The sequence below is a fragment of the Mytilus edulis genome, chromosome 7 (assembly GCF_963676685.1).
Source record: "Mytilus edulis chromosome 7, xbMytEdul2.2, whole genome shotgun sequence".
Lineage (NCBI taxonomy): Eukaryota > Metazoa > Mollusca > Bivalvia > Mytilida > Mytilidae > Mytilus > Mytilus edulis.
In genome coordinates this window covers 47,539,835-47,562,631 of record NC_092350.1, presented here as the reverse complement: position 1 = coordinate 47,562,631, position 22,797 = coordinate 47,539,835, and the positions used below count along the sequence as shown (strand labels likewise).

Genomic DNA, 22,797 nt, shown 5'->3' with positions numbered 1-22,797 from the left:
CAAAATATAAAACATTATATATTGATATTTGTACATGTATCATATAGCGTCAATTAAACATGTATCCATGTTGTCTAGATGTTATATGAAACTTCTATTTAACAAAATTGCTAAAACACATTGTGTCAGCATTAAACGATTCAAAGTATTACAAGAAGTGCTGCCTGCTTAACTAAGAAAATTTAAAAGTCATATTAAAATCCCACCTCTTGAACACTTACCATACATAACAAATGTTACTTCAAAAGGTAAACAAATTGAAGGAATTCATTTGTACGAACACATCTATTTAAACTAATAGATGATTAATTGTATAAACGAACAAATCATGCATAGCAGATGCTTTGATATACAGAATAAGATGCCAGGAAATAATTTACCAAATATCAAAAGTTTAACTGCTTTAAATAGAATCACTTGTTCGTCTATCATCGTACAAACATGACCGATATCATCAATTGCAATTTTCTATCTACAAGTACTTGTTCAAAATTGTTAACTTTATTGGTTCTAAAATTCGCATATATATGAAAGCTGGCTGTTACAAGAATGATCACCCCAGCGAAAATCAAAACTTTTCCAAATCATCATGCATAGCTCGGTCAGTGGCTTGTCGGGTTGACTTCCATTCATGTCACTAAATGCCATTACTTGGTAAGGTTTACTGATCCATTCCAAGTCATTATCATTGTTGAAATTATAACCACCGATCCAGTATCCTTTGACTGAAAAAAATGAAATATTTGTATTTTGGTCCTTATAATGTATGCGTAATGAGTTTTGGAAAAACGGAACTATTTATTCTACAATAGGCTACAGTACTGCTCATCATTACAAAATATTTTTGTGGGGTGAGGTCTTGTGCATATCGTATCAGTTCGCTGTTGAATGCATTTGCAATTTTTGATTAGCATCAGCTGGTTGATTGTTTTCACTTTCAAGTATTTTGTGCAGACCATTTTTTTCCGTGTATCTTATGCTAGGCAATCCAAATGTTCGAAAGGACCTTCATAGGTTAATCCTACCTAGGCCAAAAAGAGGCCTTGAAACATCTTATGTTATCTGGACAACAACAAGAACAGACATGAATGAGACAAACTGGGTTCCAAATCATTTCATTGCAGCTTTGAAAATAGAAATTAAATAGAATGAATCAGTGTGCAATTTTATCTGAGTTGAACACAGAATATATAATTTGTATACATGTATGAGCGTTGATTTTTCTTAACAAATTCTTTTATTGTTTGAAATATATTTGATTAATAACTTTAAAAAGAAAAGGGAAATATGTCAAATAGTTTCAGAAATAAAAGACTATTATTATGCAGGTTATATTGATATATGAAGTTTAAATTAATGAATACAATTAATAGAATACTGGTATTAATACAGTTTATAGATTGAGATCTTAGCTATGTGAACTCTAGAATATTACCATGCAGATTGTAGTACTTGAGAAATATTGACGTACAACGCATATTCCTTTAACTTTACTCATATTTATGAAACAGCAACTAATATAAAAAAAAATACCAAACTCCGAGGAATATTCAAAACTAAAAGTTTGTTTTCAAATTACAAACTGAAACGCTCAAACACGTTGAATAAAACGTAATAAGACAATTTTGGTCTTGGCTACACAAGTTATTGGCCAATAAAACTTGTGTAAAAAAGTCTTTAATCACTTACGATCTAGCCCATAGGAACACGTGAAAAAGATATTGAGAGCCTAGTGCCCGTGTTTAAACACTTGAGACCTAGCACCTAGGAACACGTGAAAAAGATATTGAGAGCCTACTGGCCGTGTTTAAACACTCGAGACTTAGCCTCTATGATCACATGAAAAGGGCATTGCCTAGTGCACGTGTTTAAACAATGGGACCTAGCCTCATGGAGCTCGTGAAAAAGGCAATGATAGTCTAGTGCCCGTGTTTTGACACTCCAGACTTAGCCTCTAGGACCACGTAAAAAGGGCATTGAAAGCATAGTGCCCGTGTTTAAATACTTGAGACCTAGCTCCAAGAACACGTTAAAAAGCCATTGAGAGCCTAGTGCCCGTGTTCAAACACTCGAGACTTACCTTCTAGGATCTCGTGAAAGGGCATTGAAAGCCTTATAGCCGTGTTTAAACACTTGAGACCTAGCCTCTATGAACACGTGAAAAAGGCATTGAGAGCCTAGTGTCTGTGTTTAAACACTCGAGACCTAGCCCCTAGGAACACGTGAAAACGGCATTGAGAGCCTAGTGCCCGTGTTCAAACACGTGAGACCTAGGCTCTAGGAGCACACAAAAAACGGATCTGTGCAGCATTTTAGTTATATTCATAGTGGAACCTGCAAGGTTTTAAACAGGCCTCCAAAAATAGCCTTGCATCTTCCTTTATAAATGTTCTTTTTTTTATAGGGCTTTCCGGAATTTGTGTCTTATTTACTTATTAATATAATTGTGTGTGCATTGTATTCAAACTTGTATTTAAAGGAAATCGGACCTGACCTGCATGGATCTTTTGTTCAAATTTTGATTCTTTCCGAAAAGTGGAAAACCCCTATATTAAATGAGGTAGCAGGCGCTGCATCGAACGGTTGGTGTGATAGTGACGTCATGAAGCTGATCAACATACACAGAAAGATTAATTCCTTTGCAGAGAGAGACTTCGTCCTGAACGCACCTATATGTATTAATAATGTGCAAACGGATTTAGTTGTCTTTCATTTACAGGTCATTGATGTCGGATCCTGTATGCTTTTTTAGTACACTTATATACGGGAACACAGATTTCTTTTCAAAAGCATGTCTAGAAATTTGATTCTAGGATTTTACTACTATTTACGACCTTTGGAGGGATTTCTACGTCATTGATTTTAATTTCTCTATCCAGATTCACTGAGATTGGAACGTCAAGCAGACAGCACGTACTTTATACTGCTAACAGAAAATATATTTTCTCGATTTATTGTACAGGTAAACTATTGTCCAATCACTGACCACTGGTCTACTCATTCATTGCATGCACACAAAAAATAATGCAGGTTAAATAGTAATTTAACAAAACGTTTATCGATTAATTTTCAAAAATTATGATTTGAAGCAGATTTTTTTTTTGCAGGAATAGATTTGTTTTCAAGAAAGATGTTTGATCATAAAAAGAAGGATTGGTATTTTTTTTAATAGAACAGAAAAGAAAAATCAAAAAAAAAAAGGGAGGGGGTCAAGAGGTGTGGTTGTGGGCCTTGAATGATTAACAAGGATAAATTACAAGTACGCATCATGATAGATTTAAAGTTTGGAGCTATTATTAGCTAATTTGTTCATTTTTCCATTTCTGTGGCACAGAACCCCCAAAAAATGACGTATAACATTACGACACAAAATCTCCAAATTAATCGTGTCGCGACAAACATTTTGATCTCATTATTTTTAAATTTCACCCCTACATTTTTTCTGAGTAAAAACAGTTTGAAGTGAATGTCAAAATTTAGAACATGACCTTGACCTTTGACCTTGATCTCATTTTTTAAGTTGGGTACTCAAGGACCTCAAATAAACACACTATAGATTGATGCGCCTTACGATTTATGAGTTCATGTGCATATCATTTGTATCAAATGCATAAGGGGAAATAACTCTCATATTGAGTCTCCGGATAGCTTCCGTCAAAACTAATTAGCACATCCTGAGGATATTACGAACAATTTGGTCAATAAGATTTGTCGCAATTTTATACGGTTGGAAAGTTTTAGCGATAACAAGGAAAACAGTGTTCGGGGAGATACCTCCTACACGGAAAAGTTTTTTTACGCGGTGTCAGTTTCAACAGCGAATAAAATGTTCATTATCATATTCCAAATATCTGAGCGACATATTGCGAAACAACAAAACAGCGAAGGAATTTGGTGAAGAAAAAAATTGTCAGATTAAGAAGAAGAAAGACCTAATAATCAGAACAAAAGCAATAGGTCTTTCCACAGAAAGGTTGAAGGACTTAATAATAATCAGAAAAAAGCAAATAGGTCTTTCTACGGGAAAATGGAAAGACCTATTTATCCTAGTGGATTTGTTTGTTGAATAGGTCTTTATGTCATAATCCGCTTCATTCTCTTAATAATTTGTATAATATATGTATAAATGTTATACTAAGCTGTATAGTGTCTATTGGATATACATATTAGGTAAATCCAAAAACGTATTTGCTTATAAAATATATAATCCATCATACAGTTTTGCCTAACCGGTTACTGGAATAATCGTTCGAGCGATAAACCGGTTAACCGGTTAACCGGTAGTTTAAGATGATGTGTGATGGCCTTATTTGTTGCATCCTTCAAATATATTTTATATTACGATGAATTAAATTTTGTCCTTTGACATTATAAGGCTTGTCTGTGAGGTTTCCTTAAGAAGGTTGACTTTTGTATAATCCAATACTTCGTAACTACTATGGCGTTTGTAATAACTTCAGATTAAAAAAAAAAAACATCTTGATCTCGTCGAATTGAAAATGTCTGAAAACTCGAACCATCAAGTATAGGACATTAATTACATTCTCGTTGTTTTGCATTTCTCAATTTATTTAGTTGGCATTTCGTTTAAAATATGACAAAGCCTAGCTTGAACGATATGGAGGTTGCACATTCAGATGTAGGTGTATGCGCAATATCAAATAAAAAAATAAAATTGTGAAGGAGATCGTGAAAACTTGGAATGTGTCGGCAAAAGTCTCTACAGATCTTATGTTTGTAATTTTCATGTAACCCGACTTAAAATAAAATGATCTATTATTTTACATTCTATATAGAATAACTGATTTCAAATTACAGTTTAAAAAGACTTGTATACTAATTAGGTTTACTTAAGTTTTAGCCCCGAGCTGATAGACAAGTTGCCTAAGTTCTAATTAATTTTATGTTTTATGAATTACCCATAGCAATCAATATACTGGATAATTGAGCTGTCAAATAATTTCTAAATAAAATAAATTTATTAATGATTTCAATCTACATTTTTTTTCAAATCTACTAAAATTGAAAAAAAAACGTCCGGTTAACCGGTTAGCATTTTTGGTATTCGGTCCTTCCGATGCTTAACCCGTTAACAACCCTAATTAGTATTATAGACCGTGCTGATGTCCATTCTATCGTATATATGCTGCCACGCTTAGATATCCACAATTTTTGTAAATATCATTTTGAAAGAATGGTAATCCGTTATACAAGTTATTATCGTGGTCGTGCACTTGTCTCTCCAATTCCCATCATGGAATTAGTGTTTTGTTTTATAATTTGTTACTGCCCTTTCCATTTCAGAAAATCAGTGGTTATAGTCTTTCTTCAATTTGCATATTAAGATCGGTAAGCGAAAAGATTTTGAAAGGGTGTATGCCGATTGGTGCTTTGATTATGTTTGCTGTTGCTGTCCAGCTGATGTAAACCGCAAATCTCTTTTGATTAATCTCTAGTTTGGTATTATTTAGTCGTTGCTTGGGCGCGGCATCACAAGTAATTGTACTGCAAAACACTGGTAATATGTCATTTTATTCCTTTTAGAACAGAACAATGTCGTCTTATCTTTTATTTCGAACAGTGAATCTGAGACTGGAATTTAATAGTCAGTATGAAATATTTTCCTCTTCGTCTAATATAGTTTAATAGGTTGATGAAAACGACAAAAGGTACAATGTTAATCTTGCAGTTTTAAACTTGTTTTTGTATAGAGATTGTTTGTACATGAATATTGGGTCTTGACGTCTAAGCTCTTTTTGGGTCGGTGTGCTATTTTATTGAAGTCAACCGTATACGTTTCTGTATGTGCACTTAAATATAAAAAAATTACCTCCAGTATTCAGTGTCCTGACTTCATTCTTAATAAACTCATTCTCTTCTGATGTTTCCATTTCCACAAGTTTACCTCCCATACATTTACAGTTTACCTTTATCGTGTTTATTAGAGAAAAAGCTATTTAAAATATAGCATTTTTTTAAATGTTTAAAAAAACTATAATAGTTCACATGTAAATGTATTCATATTTACAATTAAAGATTTCAACAACACAACATTAAATATTTAGGAGTAAATAAAACATTCCTTATATTATCTCAAGCTATGTTTAAAGAAGTACAATTTGGGTGCTGGACTTTCACGCTGTGTTCATTTATGTAAATATCGCTCAGTGTTTTTTTTTTTTTTTATTGTTTAAATATTTTTGATTGAGTTAAGCTTTTCAAAAATGTATCTTTCTATGGGCTAATATATTGTTTCAGGGTAGGGTGAAGGTTGGCGGCTATTAAAACGTTTAAACATGCTGCACAGGAGCTTGAAGTTCACTGGATGTTAATTGATGATGTCGTTCATACATGCTTCTCGTTTCTCGATCTTTATAAAGGGTAGACCGTTGGTTTTCCTGTTGAAGGAGGCTCGCGGGTATAAAAAAAAATCAACAAAAAATTAAACATTTGTTTTTTTCATTTTAAATTGTATTTATTACACAATTAGTTATTACTTTATAATATGGTACAAAAATCACCAAGGAAAATCGATTTGGTTTGGCCACAGATGATTTTTAAAATGTTCATATCATAGAAAAAGCTCCAAATTATCTCCCGTTGGTGCAAAAATGTCATATTTTGACGTTTAAATTGGAATATCTTTTTTAATTCATCGGTGACCTATATTTTTTTATGATCGTTTTCAAGCAAGCTATACATAAACTAAATAATTGTAAAATGTTTGCGATTTCTGTAATTTAGTTTTTTTTTTTATTTCGATATTACCAACAACAAATGACCGATATTTCTCCTATAAGTTCAACAGAAAAAAAGGACATTTACAATATGTATGCTTCTTTAGGAGGCAGATTGTGAGATTAAATGAACGGTGACCCCATATTTTTATTTTATATTTCCATTAGGTATAAGATAAAGTTTAATCATAGAAAAACATAGGAAAATCCTATATTAGAAAAAAAAGTTGATTTAGACCCGCGAGCCCCCTCAAATAATTTTACACTTGTCATGTTTGAGACCCTTTATAGCTTCGTGTTAAAGGTCGTTCTTTGGCTTATATTGGTTTACTTTTACAAATTGAGACTTTGATCAAGAGTTGCACTCATACCACATCGTCTTATTTATATATCATGCATATGTGAATCCCAATTCTGTATAAAGGAGAAGAACAAGCTTATTGTATATTCTAGTAAGAAGGGTCTTCATAAAGCGAAGAAATACGCCTGTTAATAAGATATTTTATGATAAAGTTGCCCATTATTTTTTAGCATTGTTAAGATGATTTTATATATGTCTATTTATTAATAACTTCATTAAAATCAATAAATGATCAGAACATATACATAAATTCCTTTTTTTCATTTCAAAAACATATGCAAAGAGTGTTATGACCTTAGTGTATCTCGTCAATGCTCTAAGCCTACACTATTTTTACTTACTTTCGCTTTCTCCCATTCTGTCAAATCTCCAATTATAGAATACATGGAATTGCCAAAGCTGATACATCCTGCACATGTCGCTGGAACTTTAAACAAAGAAAAATCAGATTTAACATTGATCTTGAAAAATTGTAGGGTTAATGTTTTGTATTATAAATTTGTGTTATTTAGACAATTGAATATTTTGCAATTATAAGTCAGCTCAACAGTCACTTATTACATTGTAAATCTACCAGACGTTAATTCACTTAAGAATACGTACTGCTGATAAACTAAGTACATGTATTAAAGATATGAAATATATGAAAGCGGGACGAATGATACCAAAGGGATAGTCAAACTCATAAATTGAAAATAAAACTGACAACGACATGGCTAAAAATGAAAAAGACAAACATACAAACAATAGTACACACAACATAGAAAACTAAAGAATATGCCACACGAACCCCATTTAAAAACTAGGGGTGATCTCAGGTGCTCCGGAAAGGTAAGCAGAATATGTTCCACATGTGGCACTGGTCGTCCGGTAAATAGTCTTATTTGAAGGGAATTGTAGTTACGACTTAAGGAACATATCATGAAATATACATACAATGTTGACTAATAAATTGTCATGTTATACAATCTTAAGAAACAGACAGAGACAAGAGGGAACTGGTTGATGAGGTTTATTATATGAATTATCAGTTATAGTTATTAAAACTTCATTGAACTTACTGTGCTGGTTTCTTGTCATAACGCTCCAACCGATGGCAGTGTTGGTGGCTACACAACAGTTTTCACTTATGTCGAGACGACATATTGAAGATTCTTTAGAAAAACTGGCCACACAACATGCATCATGTAATACACACCTCGCTCCGCACGCTGATTCGGATTTTGAAAAGACATCTGTTGTGTTACACGACGACATTATGTTTTCTCCATTTTTGACTGTGAAAGTACTTGTTTTCCGGTTTACAGCACTCATGGCACAGTAAGTTAGTGGTGTAGATAAAATAATCATAGAAATCATTAACAAGAAACCTTGCATCTTCATTTTAAAACGTAGTCGAAGTGTTGCAATTGAATGCTTAACAACATTTAAATATGCAGCAAAGGTCAAAAGATCCAATCAAATTGCTTTAATATTTATCGGAAGTTTGAATAATTCATAATTCCTTATTACATGTTGTTGGAATGTTGTAATGTATATCATTGACTCGTTCGATTCTATTAAAATTAAATGGATACCCAAGATCTTTAGAGTATATGCTTTTCAAATAGTCATATCTAAAACGATGTTTGAAAATACAAGTCCAGTGTAAATCAATCAATTTGATTTCTAACAAAAATCATATAATAAAACAGGTTAACATATGCACTACCGTGGAGAGGACCAATAAAAATATATCATGTATCGTATTGAAAAAAAAGAGTTAGTTAACATCGAAATGTTTATCGATTTCCTCGATAAAAAAAATATCAACACTAGTATTGGTCACAAATGTAAATTCAAAAAAGGGGGAAGTCAATAACACATGTTAAAGCTGACAAAATAGGACTTGATACTTTATTAAGAATCGAATCGAACGAAAAACAACTGCCATACATGTATATGTGTTGATAGAACAAACACGGGATTTCTTTTTGTTTTATTTCTAACCAAACCACCAAATAACACTTGTTTACAGTTTTTTTTTTTTTTTTATAGTTTACAGAAAAACCACAGCGACATCATTCACGTTATCCCCAATGTTAAGCATCATTCTCAGATCAGGTTTAACGAAATCAGAACTAGGACCGACAGCTTCGAAAACAATGTTACAGAATTATCAAAACATGTATTTCTAAATAAATAACATATGTTACTATCATGTATACCTTTTGTTTTTCATGTAATTCAATGTGTAAACAAACAAAATATTGAATATTTTCTACGTTTTATACTGTTCGTGTGAATTCTCTAAAATATTTATCTGCTCTACATTATAACTATATTTCAAAATATTTCATTTTATTTTTTGATCGACGTTATTTTTAACTTTCTTTTATTGCAGTAAAGAATGACATTTTGGTAAAATGTACTTGTTTGTGTTCTTTAATTGTTTATGATGACGCCTATACAAATAAAATGCAGACTTTTACGTCAATGTGTGTTTTGTAATTGCTTTCAAAATATTTCAATTCATGTAATGACGCTATATGGTACAATTTTGATGGAAACTTGCAGATGTTGTTTGTTATTGTATTGGATTCTTTTAACTGATGAATGCATAGTTATTGAATTATATGTGTATTTTGTTGGTATATGTTCTCTTTAAATTTTAATCAATTATATGATATCGTTGGCAAACACAATGTTTATCGTTGGCAAACACAATGTTTGCACAATTTATAAATATATAATGATTATAGAAGGACATTCTAAATGTAAACAGACGATCAATCCCTTTATGATTGTCATGTTACGAAATGTCTGTCCCACTGAACAATCAAAGCTAAACGTCATGCATTCAACCTTTTTGACGTTTGAACGGGTTACATCTGAATAAATTGAAACCGACAAATTTGAAACTACATACAATAGCCAAAAGATACATGAAGAAATGAAAATAATAGCCAAATGTTTTTTTTTTTTTTTCAAATACATTAACACAGATTTTACTCATAACCATTTACATGGGGTTTATTTGATCTTATACTTCAGAATAATTGTACATGCTTCAGAGGAAATTTGGCTGAAATAGAAACTGAAGCTGAGAGCGAGTTTATCACTAATGAACTATTTGCAAGAAACACTTGGGGAATGTTTATCCTTTAACTGTACAACCCCTAACGGGAAGGATTGTGCCTGATGTTCATATGAAGAAATCATAATCTTTCAGTCAGTTTAATTGAAGTCTGGAGCTGGCATGTCAGTTAACTGCTAGTAGTCTGTTGTTATTTATGTATTATTGTCATTTTGTTTATTTTCTTTGGTTACATCTTCTGACATCAGACTCGGACTTCTCTTGAACTGAATTTTAATGTGCGTATTGTTATGCGTTTACTTTTCTACATTGGCTAGAGGTATAGGGGGAGGGTTGAGATCTCACAAACATGTTTAACCCCGCCGCATTTTTGCGCCTGTCCCAAGTCAGGAGCCTCTGGCCTTTGTTAGTCTTGTATTATTTTAATTTTAGTTTCTTGTGTACAATTTGGAAATTAGTAGGGCGTTCATTATCACTGAACTAGTATATATTTGTTTAGGGGCCAGTTGAAGGACGCCTCCGGGTGCGGGAATTTCTCGCTACATTGAAGACTTGTTGGTGACCTTCTGCTGTTGTTTTTTCTATGGTCGGGTTGTTGTCTCTATGGCACATTCCCCATTTCCATTCTCAATTTTATGTAATTGTATATACATGTTTATTTGATTCTTGTTTAGGTTATGTCATTTCGTAGATAATGTCACACGATGTTGGAATATAAAATGCACACACAATCAAGCATTTGGTTTAAAATGTTGATGTCTAGTAAATGTTAACATATCGTTTAGCACATTAGGGCAGCTACATTTTATTTAAAAGTTTTTGTGGGTATTTTGTACATAAGGTTTTCTTGTTGAATTTAATAAATACACATATATTTCACTTGTTATGCTTATGAGAAAACATTGTACAATCAATATTTAGAATGTATTTACTTCAACATTTAACTTAAATTGTCACACTGAATATTATAATTATAATATATGTGCTCTAGTTCACACGACTAACGTGAATATATATTGTGAAACAATAATTGAAAGGCGAAAAATATTGAATCAGATTGCTAATAATGATTTGTATACAAATAAAGTGTTGTATGTACAGTGAGAATATTAGAATATTCAAACGCAGCGATAACTATGGTCACTATCTCCATCTGTGAATGGTAAGTATCAGTTAATGTATACGGAAATGAATCGACATTTCAATGACACAAATATACTTGGCTCCATACGAATTTGTTTAATCTATAGTTTGTACCTCAATAAAATAACTTTTTGACTCGATTATATGGAACCTTTGAAATTTCAATTTCATTATTTTATTTTTTTATTATTTTAAGTATTCGGATACTGGTTGGGAGGTTACAACTTTAACAAGGACAGTGATTTGGAATGGATCAGCAAACCAAATGAAAGGATTTTATTTTTTTCCAATGAACCGAATCAACCAAACAGTGAAAGATGTTGAATGGCATTTACAAATTTTAATTTCGAATGAGTAGATGGTAATTGTTATACGATAGCAGCATACATATGTGAGTTTTGACTCAGGATGCATAAGGATCAGGTTGTTAGTTTGACATCGGCTGTGTGGAGCAAAGTTATTTTAAGAAGATTTTGTTCCTATAGGAATGTATAGGATTCTGATCGAATTTATATGATGATATATATCTTTATATTTAACTAAACCCCATATTTCTTGAAATCTACTTTTTGTATATTTGTAAACTGTTCGTGTTGAAGCGTTTCGTTTGTATGAGGTATCTGCTCATTTGTCTAACTATGATATGCAATATTCATCGCAATTTGTCTTTTGTTAAAAAGTCCTTTTTTCAAAACCTTCGATATATGAAAAAACAACAACATTAAAACATATTGTAAAAAATAGTGTGTTCTTTTTGTGCTAATTAACATTTGTAAACTACATGTATTCTAATAATTAACATTCCGTACCTTCAAAAACTGCAATAATAAATGTACACAACAATTTTTGAATTGGTTGAAGTATCTGTACCAGCATGACAATAAAACTTCTTAGCTGTGGTTTTAGTGCATTACTGATATTGATATTGCAGTATTCAAGTCATAGTTTACATTTGGTAAAGGATATACTAAACAGTACAGCTATACATAATACATGCACTTTACATTATACATCTAGTAGGCACATCTGTATTTCATTTAGTTGTTAAGTTAAATAAAAGTAGTGCTCTTTATTATAATGTGTACGAGGAATTCAAATTATTGTCTTGAATGAAGACATTATTAAAAAAGGACAAGGGAAATATATTGTTAGCATTTTAACAGCAACTTCTTTCAAAAGTATGCGTGCTCTATTTATTTATTACTTTTCGCATGTTGAAGATTTCATTTAATATATTGTATATGCATTTTCATATTTCAAGGATGGAAGTGAAACAGCAGTATAAAGTAACTCATTATGGAAGATCTAATTAAATGTTTTTAGAAAGCCACCAAACATGTTAATAAAAAGTAGAAAATATGACAGCAATTATATGTTAGGTACTAAGCAGAAGCGTCGGTCGTTTCAAGACCAAATGAGTTGCAATTTGGTGTTTTGATGCTGAAAGGTAGAGGAATATTAGCTGGACAATTTCGCTTTATGTTTATACGTCATTGGAGTCGAGGTTTGTCATCTTACAAAGGGCCGGATTACCTCAGTGAAAAAAAAATTAAATACAAACAGTTTGGAGATTTGTGAATTGTCTTACAATTGGAGTTTCAAAAATGATTTCATATAAAACAAATAGTTAACGGATTTAATTTGTGGTCTCTTTCGCGAAATAATTGACAAATCAACAATATATTTTAGCAATACCTAACCCAATGAGAGATCTACAGATAGACCTATGAATTTCAGTTGAACTGTGAAGAAAGAAATATTCATTTATAAGACTTATATAAGCATGATAAGTGTTTTTTGTAAAGCATTTACTGCAAAAAGATGAAGTTATTCGTATTAAACAGTCTGAGACTAGACATAAATCAGACTAAATCTGCTTTCGTCTCATGGTGGTCAACATTTGTAGCTTTCAAGATTTGTCTCACCTTAGTTTAAGAAAATTAATTACTTCAGTGACTCAATTAAAGTTCAGCAAGAAGTATTTGACCTGATCTAAAAAATTGCAAATATTGACTCCTACAAGTCAATACGTTACCAAAATTGGTCAACTTCAAGACCCAAGCATATTAATAAAAAGGTAAAGCATCTACATCAAACATTGAAAGACAGGTATTTGTCATCTAAAGAAAATATGCATACAACCCTAAAAAATTTAGATAATCTTCATTTACTCAAATTAGTCTTACATGTATGTTTAGTAAAAAATGTTCAATTAGATAGTTACATATAGATAGCTTAGATCCTTGTGAAACTCTCGGAACGATTTATGATATCATATATAGATGGTGAACTTTGGCACCAATTAAAATCAAATTTATTCATAAACATAAATTGACCTAAACAAGTCTGTCATTTTCCGAAAACATTTTTTTTTTTTAATCAATACATTTTTTGACTTCTGAAAGTCAGAAACAATAAAGATCGACTTGTTTATGTCTGAGCTTTGACTCTTAAACGTGACTCGGACGTATAGATATTGATGAGATGTAGTAGGCATACAACTTACTGATGAACAACTAATGGATGCACAGTTAAACCTGTCATATCCGACATACTGGGGGACCAGAAAAAAAATATCGGATTAAGCAGGCTGTCGGAATTCTCAGGATTTCTTTTCTGCAAGGGTAAGCATAATTTGGGACCATAAAAAAGTGTTGGTTTAGGCAAGATGTTGGTATACTTAAGAATTGGATTAGGTAGGTTGCAATGTACATGTAATTATAAAACTAAAAAGAAGTGTTATAAATGCCAATGAGACAACTCTATCAGCCAACAAATAGTCATATGTATAGAGACTTGTATTCGATTTCATTTTAAAACGCAGCATACATGTATACAAAATTTGCATATCATAAAGCATATAATTTGTTAATTACAGTTGTTGTTTATCTTATGTAGTGACATTCAGGTGGTCCTTCGGTTCTGAGCAATAATTTATATAATTTCTTGTATTTTGATATATATTTTTTTAATTATCTACAGCTACATTTCAGTTGCCTCAAATTTCAGCTGTAGTTAGAAATATGTTTTCTGATTATAACATGGTCTTAAAATCGTATGTCACTTTATAATGTAAAAATACGTGATCTAATTGGTGGACGCGTGTAGGGAGGAACGAAGTAAAAGGCAGCTGAACATATTGGTCACTACACATGTATTCCCAGCTTCAAGGTATACTTTAAGGTTAAAAAATAAAAATGATACACATGACAAGAATTTTTTTCACAAATGCATTTAAAATTAGTCGTACATGTAATTACATTTGATATTTGTCAAACATGTTAATCGCTCCATGATATAGTGTAACCATAAACATGATAAAGCATTAGAGCTAAAGGTATATTGTTCAAATATGAGATAATCATTGTCTATGCTGCTAATCCTTACTCAAAAAGGTCGTAAGTGCAAATATGAAAAGTTACGTATCTGGGAAAAGGAAATTGTATCCCCCAATTTACAAAATGTAATCCTGGTATCTATGATGAGTTTATTACAAACAATTTAGTAAGGAGGGCAGAATAATTGTACCAAGTAAGAGTGTAAAAATAAGAAAACTATTGTTCCAGATGGGACGAAAAGGAATCTTCTGTCCAACAACATGCAGGAAATCATACGGAACAAAAAAAGAAAGCAAGCCGTACAAAATACTAGCTCGGCAACTGGTGAAATAATATGAATAAAAAAATCACCTTTTCACCCACAACAAGAAATTTAAACATTTCAGAAAGACCTCCCAATCATGATTTTCTCACTTGATACATACAACTAGTAAAATCTTAATATTTATATACAGGCAGGACGTTTGTATTTATAATTTAAACATTATCAATGACAAAGAATAAACAAAAAATGCAAATGAAATCATGAATTTTGGTCCGTTCTTTGTGAAAATGCATGTGTTTTTTTTTTCTCAAATAAAATGTTAAGGGTTTACAATATACATACACTAGGAGAGACCTATTTGTTTTTATAATGAACTTCCACTTTCAAAATGAGAACTTCACTAGGGCCCCAGATCCGGATTGCGGATTTAGAAAAAAAGGGGGACTGATGAATCCAACACTTATTGACGTTTGGGGTGCGAAATGTAAAATGTGTTTGCATTAACCATGGTATGTATTCTCCACATGCGGCCCCGAACAAAGCTGAATCCGCCTCTGTCATATACCACAGGTGGAATGCAAATTTATAACGGAGGAAGATGTAAATATTTTATGGTATGAAAATCCAGCCTGTCTCAATGTAAATTATCTGAAAAAAATAGTTCTGAATTGGATCCTTCATACCATTGAACGATAATGTCAAGCAGTATTAGAATATCGCTCCACCATTTCGTTGTATATATGAAACGCATCACGGCATAAACAGAAACTACACAAAGTGTTTCCGATCGGACTACTGCAGGGTCACTCAAACGTTTTTCTTCCACATTTCAAGGGGATTATGCTAATAAAATTGAGAATGGAAATGGGGAATGTGTCAAAGAGACAACAGCCCGACCAAATAAAAAACAACAGCAGAGGGTCACCAACAGGTCTTTAATGTAGCGAGAAATTCCCACACCCGGAGGCGTCCTTCAGATGGCCCCTAAACAAATATATACTAGTCCAGTGATAATGAACGCCATACTAATTTTCAAATTGTACACAAGAAACTAAAATTAAAATAATACATGTAAAATTAACTGAAAAGGGCAGATGCAGGAGGTATACTAACCAACTTAATTTTGGTACTGGTTGAAAGGGCACATTTCATTTTTTAAACGTGCGGGACCTAGTTATATAACGTTTGTATAAAAGATATTGCACAACCCGAAGTGCATAAAATTCTGCAATTATTTTTTTTCGCAAAACATCTATTTACTAGGCACAGCACTTTTCCTTTCTGACTTTACAGTAATTTACGAGTCTGGTAGGTCTAATTCCTAAACGTATCCTAACAAAAAAGTTGAACTAGTGAAGGACACCAAACAGATAGGCAACGATAACACAGGCAATTATATCCGGTACAAAATAATTATTGAAACAATGTGAAACCGTATAAGAAAAGCACACACAATATTATGTTCAACTGTTTTAATTAGAAAGGAACACCACCCTTAACTCGAATATTTTTGTTTTCCTTTTTCTTATGATAAACCGTTGAATGATAAAAACATTAATGCACAAATTAAAGTACCACGGAGAGCTTATTTTGATTCGACACTTGAACGATCATCTTAGCATCGTCGCCTTGGGTCATGCAACCAGTAGCGCGATAACCTACGGTATCAACATCATGCCACGTAATTTGATCCGTAATTTCCCATTGGTTTTTTTGCCATAGCAGTGCTTAGGTCGTCTGTGTGCCGTTGTTAAGTTATCTACCCAATGTATCCAAAAACCATTATAACCAATGAATGGAACGCTGTAAAAAAAATTAAATACAGATCTCTGCCTGCCATTTTATAGACGACTACTCCTAAAGCCCCACATAGACCAAAGGGTGTTTTTTGAAACCCGAGTGTTGCATTTCTGTCAGGATCTATTATGTTTTGGGGAATACCGAATATTTTTTCCACTGGTTTGAAAGCACTCAGGTCAACTAATGCTGCATTTAATGTATTCATTATCATCAGACTTTCCACTCTAAAAGAAATATTGTTTTAAAACATTACAACAAGTAGCAATATAATAACAACTCTGATACCATAAAATTGCATGCAAGATACCTCAAAGCATAGCTTTTCAAATATATTTGCTTAATATGTGTTTTCGAATTTTATCGACTTTTTCATCTATGCAAAAGTATTTATGCGTTTTTATTGAATTAGTTGTAGGTTTGAAAAAAAAACATTGGGATACATTTCGTAGATGGTGAACTACAATAAAAGAACGTACGTTATTTTTTTCTTTTGGGTTGATTTGTTTATACTGTTGATAAAGAATTGCATATTCAAAACATATATTGCGAGGGATGTCAAGATATATTTTATGTTGTAATGTATACAGAACGTTAATTGCAGTTCCTGTTATAATGTTGTCACATATATCAATATGACTGCTATCGTTGTGTGTGTTCTTAGTTAACTAACATTTAAAAAAGTTAGAAAGGTATTGAGATAATCATAATCATGAAATACATTTTTCCAATCACCAATAAGTCTACCTTTTTGCACACACGTATGTCAATCAAGTATAGTTTAATCTTTATAGGCGCAATATATTATGTTGACATTTGATATTTACTTACATTTATAATTTTTGCTAGTTCTGCTAGAACATCTAGCGCCTCATCAACGCCCTTAACTACTGCTGCTTCTCCGGCCATTTGTATTGATGGTCAGTTCTTTTCAAAATGTAATGACCACATTCTTAGTTGTAAAAATATTTAAAAAAAATTTAGCACACACACACACACACACACAAACGAACACATACGTATACAACACAATGTATATGTTACAAGTGATATCTTAAAAAAATGTTGCATTCATATGTTAGCATAGAGAATACAACAAACCATAAATCTTTTTTTTTTTGTCATTGTTTAACAAAAACACACAATTCTACGACTAATGCATAACGTTTCTGAGTGGTTTTTTTTCCTTATTCAAACTGTAAAATGGTACTTTACTTGATATTTAGGAAGGTATTTCTTCTGATATAAAAACATCAGTTAGCTATGACATAGACATACACATAAGATGTTTTTAGGCTACAATCTGAAATGAATAACAACCTTAAAACAGATCACATTGAAGACATGTCAATTATAACTGTGCATCAAGCCTAACTTTGACAAGTAGATATTAAACAACATATTTCGTTGTGTATATCGGGGACGGACAGACAAGGTAGATAAACTGTTGAATACAGCTTTTGTAATTTTTTGCCATTATAATCCCTTATTTCGTCCAACCAGGGTAAAGATTAGTAGCATCATGAATCCCGGTACTATATAGTTAAGCCCCATTAGGGTCAAATTGAAGTAATCAAATATATTACTGATTGCTTCTGTAAAGATAAGAAGATGAGTTGTAGATGAAGAAGTTTTCATCAGAGAGCATCATGACGTAAATGTTTCCAATGAAGGCTTCTGTACAACCTTTAAAATGAACATACCGCATAGCATGAAAAAAGGGCTGCGATAAGAACGATGTTATGCAATTTAAACGATGAGAAATAACGACCTGATGTTTGACCATAACAATAAACAAACAAGAATATAATATACAGCAACAAAGGACAACCACTGAATAATAGGCTCCACACCTTTTGGACGAAAAAACAAAATGTGATAGAAAATAAACATATTTGCGCCCCAGCCACTCGCAGTTATTGAAAGACAGTTCGAAGTTAGTACCAACTTATAAAAAACACCCCCAAATAACGTAAATTGATTTGTTTGAAAGCAGAGATATATAAAGTAAAAACAAAACGCACGACACTGTGAAACTACGAAAAATTACAGTCTTCAAAACACAAAAAAAATATACAAACATAAACAAATGAGCAACAAGAACCCAAACGGTGGCAGATCTCAGGTGCCTTTGTAGGAAAGAAAGGTCATGCTCTACACGTGGCACCAGCTAGCAATATATATGAAATTTTCTCAAGATCTCTGTATAAAAGTTTCGAAGTCTTGAATATCTCTTCATAAATGGAAAAAATATATCGAAATCATTTACTGCAGCAGTTAAAGATAAATCATATAATAAAGAGGTTGCATGCGATGCCATCATTTAGATTGGTGTTCCAAAAGTTATAATTCATTTCCGTTTAAAATTTATCATTAACGCATGCACATGTTGTCCCTGCCATTATCTGTATGTCCATTAATCTTAAAATCAGTTTGTTAACTATAAAACACGTTGTCAGGCTAAATACCATTTATTATTATTGTCATTGACGTAGAAGATCTTTTATTATGACAGCTTTCTCTGTTGTTGTTAGCCCTATTTATATCTGGTGTAGAATATGTGGAATACAAATTTATCAATAAAAATCTCATTTGAGTGAGATCGAGGTATGCATAAGAAGCATGCTCCTCTGGAAATAATCATCATCTTAATATTTGCTAGATAATCAGTGATACCAAAAATTGTAAAAAATTGTACTGTTACATAAAGCAAAACTACATAATTATAAAGATCTTTCTAGTTAAAAGAGTATTCAACATACATTGTAGTTCTGAGCACGAACAAAATTTTTCAAAGTTATACTTTCGACCAATTTAGTCTTTCCATTATCACGACCTCTTTATAAAACATATGAATTTCGATATATTTGCATACCAAAATATCGTAAACAAATGCCAAAATATTAGTTGTAAATCAAGGCACATGTAGTATCTATGAATGATAGAGTGCACTGGATGATTTAATTATATTTTTTTACCATCAAATGAATCATGTTAATAACTTTTTGTTGGTATTTTTGACACGTTGAAAGCCTTTCCTAACTTTGACCCAAATCTTTTAGGACAGGTTATCGTCCTTACTTAAAACTTTAACATATGTACTGAGTATATCATAATAATATAATAAATCTTTATTGCATTAGTAACAACATTGCTTTAGCATAATATAGGGTAACTGCATGAATATTGGGAAATATTGTCCCAAGTAGAATTTTATATTGCACGAGCTTGCGAGTGCAATATATGTTCTATGAGCAATATAATGTTTGAAAGTAAAAAATGGTTTAAACTAAGATTTTGACGTTGATGACGTCATTAATTTTGAAGATTTATTGCACTAGTGCAATATTGGAATTTATTACACGCTAACTTTTGGTTACTTTCTGTGGGGAATATTATATTGCTATACAATAATACACTATACATATATGACAAATATGACAGAATACAGAGAACAATTAAATAATCTTAATAATGCAGAGATAACTTATAATAATATATAATAACTGTATCTCTGTATATTAAAGAAATTATTTAAAGCACTTAGTACGTCATCAAAGATTAAGCCATTATATTTAAATCAAATCGAGTGTCACGGAAATATTAAATTAAACAATGTTCATCAGTATTCAATAAACATGTACACTTGTTATTAGTAATTAATATGTATTTATATGTATATATAATACAGTACTTACTTTTCTGAAAAAGGCACAATATGGTTCCAATCCAGGGAACGAAATGTTTGATTACAGACGAACACTTTAACATATATATGTTTAAATATATATATATGTATATAACATCATAGTTTTAAACACGCCTCATTAGCAAATGTTAAATGTTTTTAATCATGTGACATGACAACTGTTACAGTCTTCTATATTTATTTTTTTGCGAGTAGAAGGTATTGAACTTGCATTATAGTTCAACAAAAAAATGGTATAAATTGAAATTATTGGTCGATCTATTTCAAACTTATACAACTAATGTGCAAAATTATACATGTTTAACCATACCCATGTTTTATTTTGATTAAGAATGGAGCTATTTTGGGTCCTCAATACTCTTCAACTTTATATTTGTTTGGCTTTTTATCTGAGCGTCACTAATGAGTCTCATGTAGACGAAACGCGCGTATGACGTATTAAATTATAATCCTTGTACTTTTGATAACTGTTTACACCACTGGGTCGATGCCGCTGCTGGTGGACGTTTCGTTAATATCTTTAAATAATTATTTTGTTGGCTTATAATCAAATTAACCTAACGATATCAATATTTGCTATAATTAAAATAAACGGTCAAGATGCATAAGAACTATTATCAGATAGTTATATATCAGATAGTATAAATTCTATATAACACAAGTATGTCCAGAATTATTTTTTTTAAAACAACTTTAATATAGATCTCATCTGTTCATTGTATTTAAATTAAAAAAAAGAAGGAAGATGTGGTATAATCTAATGAGACAACTGTCCATTTGAGACCAAAATGACACAGAAATTAATAGAAATTAACAACTAAAGGTTACCGTACGGCCTTCAACAATAAGCAAATCCCATGCCGCATAGTCAGCTTAAAAAAGGCCCTGAAATGACAATGTAAAACAATTCAAACGAGAAAACTTTAGGCCTTTATTTTATATAAAAAAAATGAAAGAAAAAGATTTATGTAGCAAACTACAACCACAGGCTCCTGACTTGAGACAGGCACATACATACATGTAGTTTTCTTCACAAGTACTAAACATATCCATATCAAGAAAAATATATATAATGCATATCGATTGCAAAAATCAGACGATTACTACGAAATAAGTGGTAAATTATACAAATATGTTTATCTTAGCATAAAATTGACGGCCATTTTGTTATTAGTTTATATCGCTCTATATTCTAAAGTGTTTCAAACCATGTCAATAGTTTAAGACTGTTTCTATGAATAAATTCATCATATATACCAGGATTGAAATTTTGTATTTGCGTCAGACGTGCGTTTCGTACTCATCAGTGATCCAAAATAATATTAAAAAGCCCAAATAAAGTACTCATTTAAAGAGCATTGAGGACCAAAAATTACCAAAAAAAATTTTTGCCATTAAGATTAATTACACCAATACATCGGACTTATCCTCTAGACTGTTTGTGGCCATTATGGAACTTTTTTGTATGGCTCTATATTCAAAAATGTTTGTAAGCATCGTCACTAGCAATGTGCAACGTTTCGCGACTATTCCATTAAATGATTATTAAAACCAATACAATATTCAAAAGTGTTTTAAACACTGTGTATAGTTTCAGACTGTTACTATAAAGAGATCATTTACACCAATGCATTGTACTTATCCTTTAAACTGTTGGTGGCCATTATGGAACTTTTTTAGATGGTTCTAGCAATGTGCAACAGTTCGTGCTTTAACATGTCTATAGCCTATTTACTCTAGGTGGCCATTTTGATTTTGGCAGCCATCTTGGATTTTTTCAAGATCAAACATTGTTTATAAGCATCCTAACTAACGCTGTGTAAAGTTTTATATCTTTACCATATAGTTAAGTGATAAATGGTAACAATATATTGGATTTAGTCGTTGTACTTATAGTTAAAAAAAATCCTTCAAATGTAAAAAATATGTTGTCATTAATTAAAGATATCAAGTATGTTGATAATATCAGTATCAGACATTTTCCTTGTTAAAATGAGAACGATTTTTTACGAAGTAGAATTTACACCCCTCCCCACTCTATCAGACAAGATACTTGTATCTACGTTGGACGTTCTTTTTTATGTTCTTCTTAGTTTTTCGAAAGAAGTACCAAATCTTTCAATTGGCGTTTAGTTTGGAATGGGGAATACCTATGAAAAGCGTATAAAAGTAGATACTTTGATATTATTGCAAATTAAAAGGAAATAGTATAGATTGTGTGGCCTCTAAACGATCGTTTTTAGTATCCACATCTCTAAAATACGTTGAAATAACTTTGATGACCGGCTTGTGTACCGCAGTTCGAAAGTTATAAATCGATTGAGAGAAAACAAATCTGGTTTACAAACTAAAACACATCAACCTTAAAAGG

General features: G+C 31.7%; 1 protein-coding gene across 1 annotated transcript; it reads right to left on the bottom strand.

Annotated features, from left to right (window-relative positions):
* Positions 1-8,681, bottom strand: LOC139482894 (perlucin-like protein). Its single transcript, XM_071266924.1, has 4 exons — positions 8,160-8,681; positions 7,440-7,525; positions 5,831-5,927; positions 1-725 (listed from the first exon to the last, which is right to left on the bottom strand). The coding sequence occupies exons 1-4, from the start codon at positions 8,479-8,481 to the stop codon at positions 511-513; spliced, it is 720 nt and encodes a 239-aa protein (XP_071123025.1). The 5' UTR covers positions 8,482-8,681; the 3' UTR covers positions 1-510.
* Positions 8,682-22,797: the final 14,116 nt, after the last annotated feature.

Coding starts and splice junctions, on each gene's coding strand:
- LOC139482894 (XM_071266924.1), bottom strand. CDS start 8,481: ATGAAGATGCAAGGTTTCTTGTTAATGATTTCTATGATTATTTTATCT. Junction 7,526..8,159: donor TATGACAAGAAACCAGCACA/GTAAGTTCAATG, acceptor CTTTGTTTAAAG/TTCCAGCGACATGTGCAGGA. Junction 5,928..7,439: donor CAGAATGGGAGAAAGCGAAA/GTAAGTAAAAAT, acceptor AACACGATAAAG/GTAAACTGTAAATGTATGGG.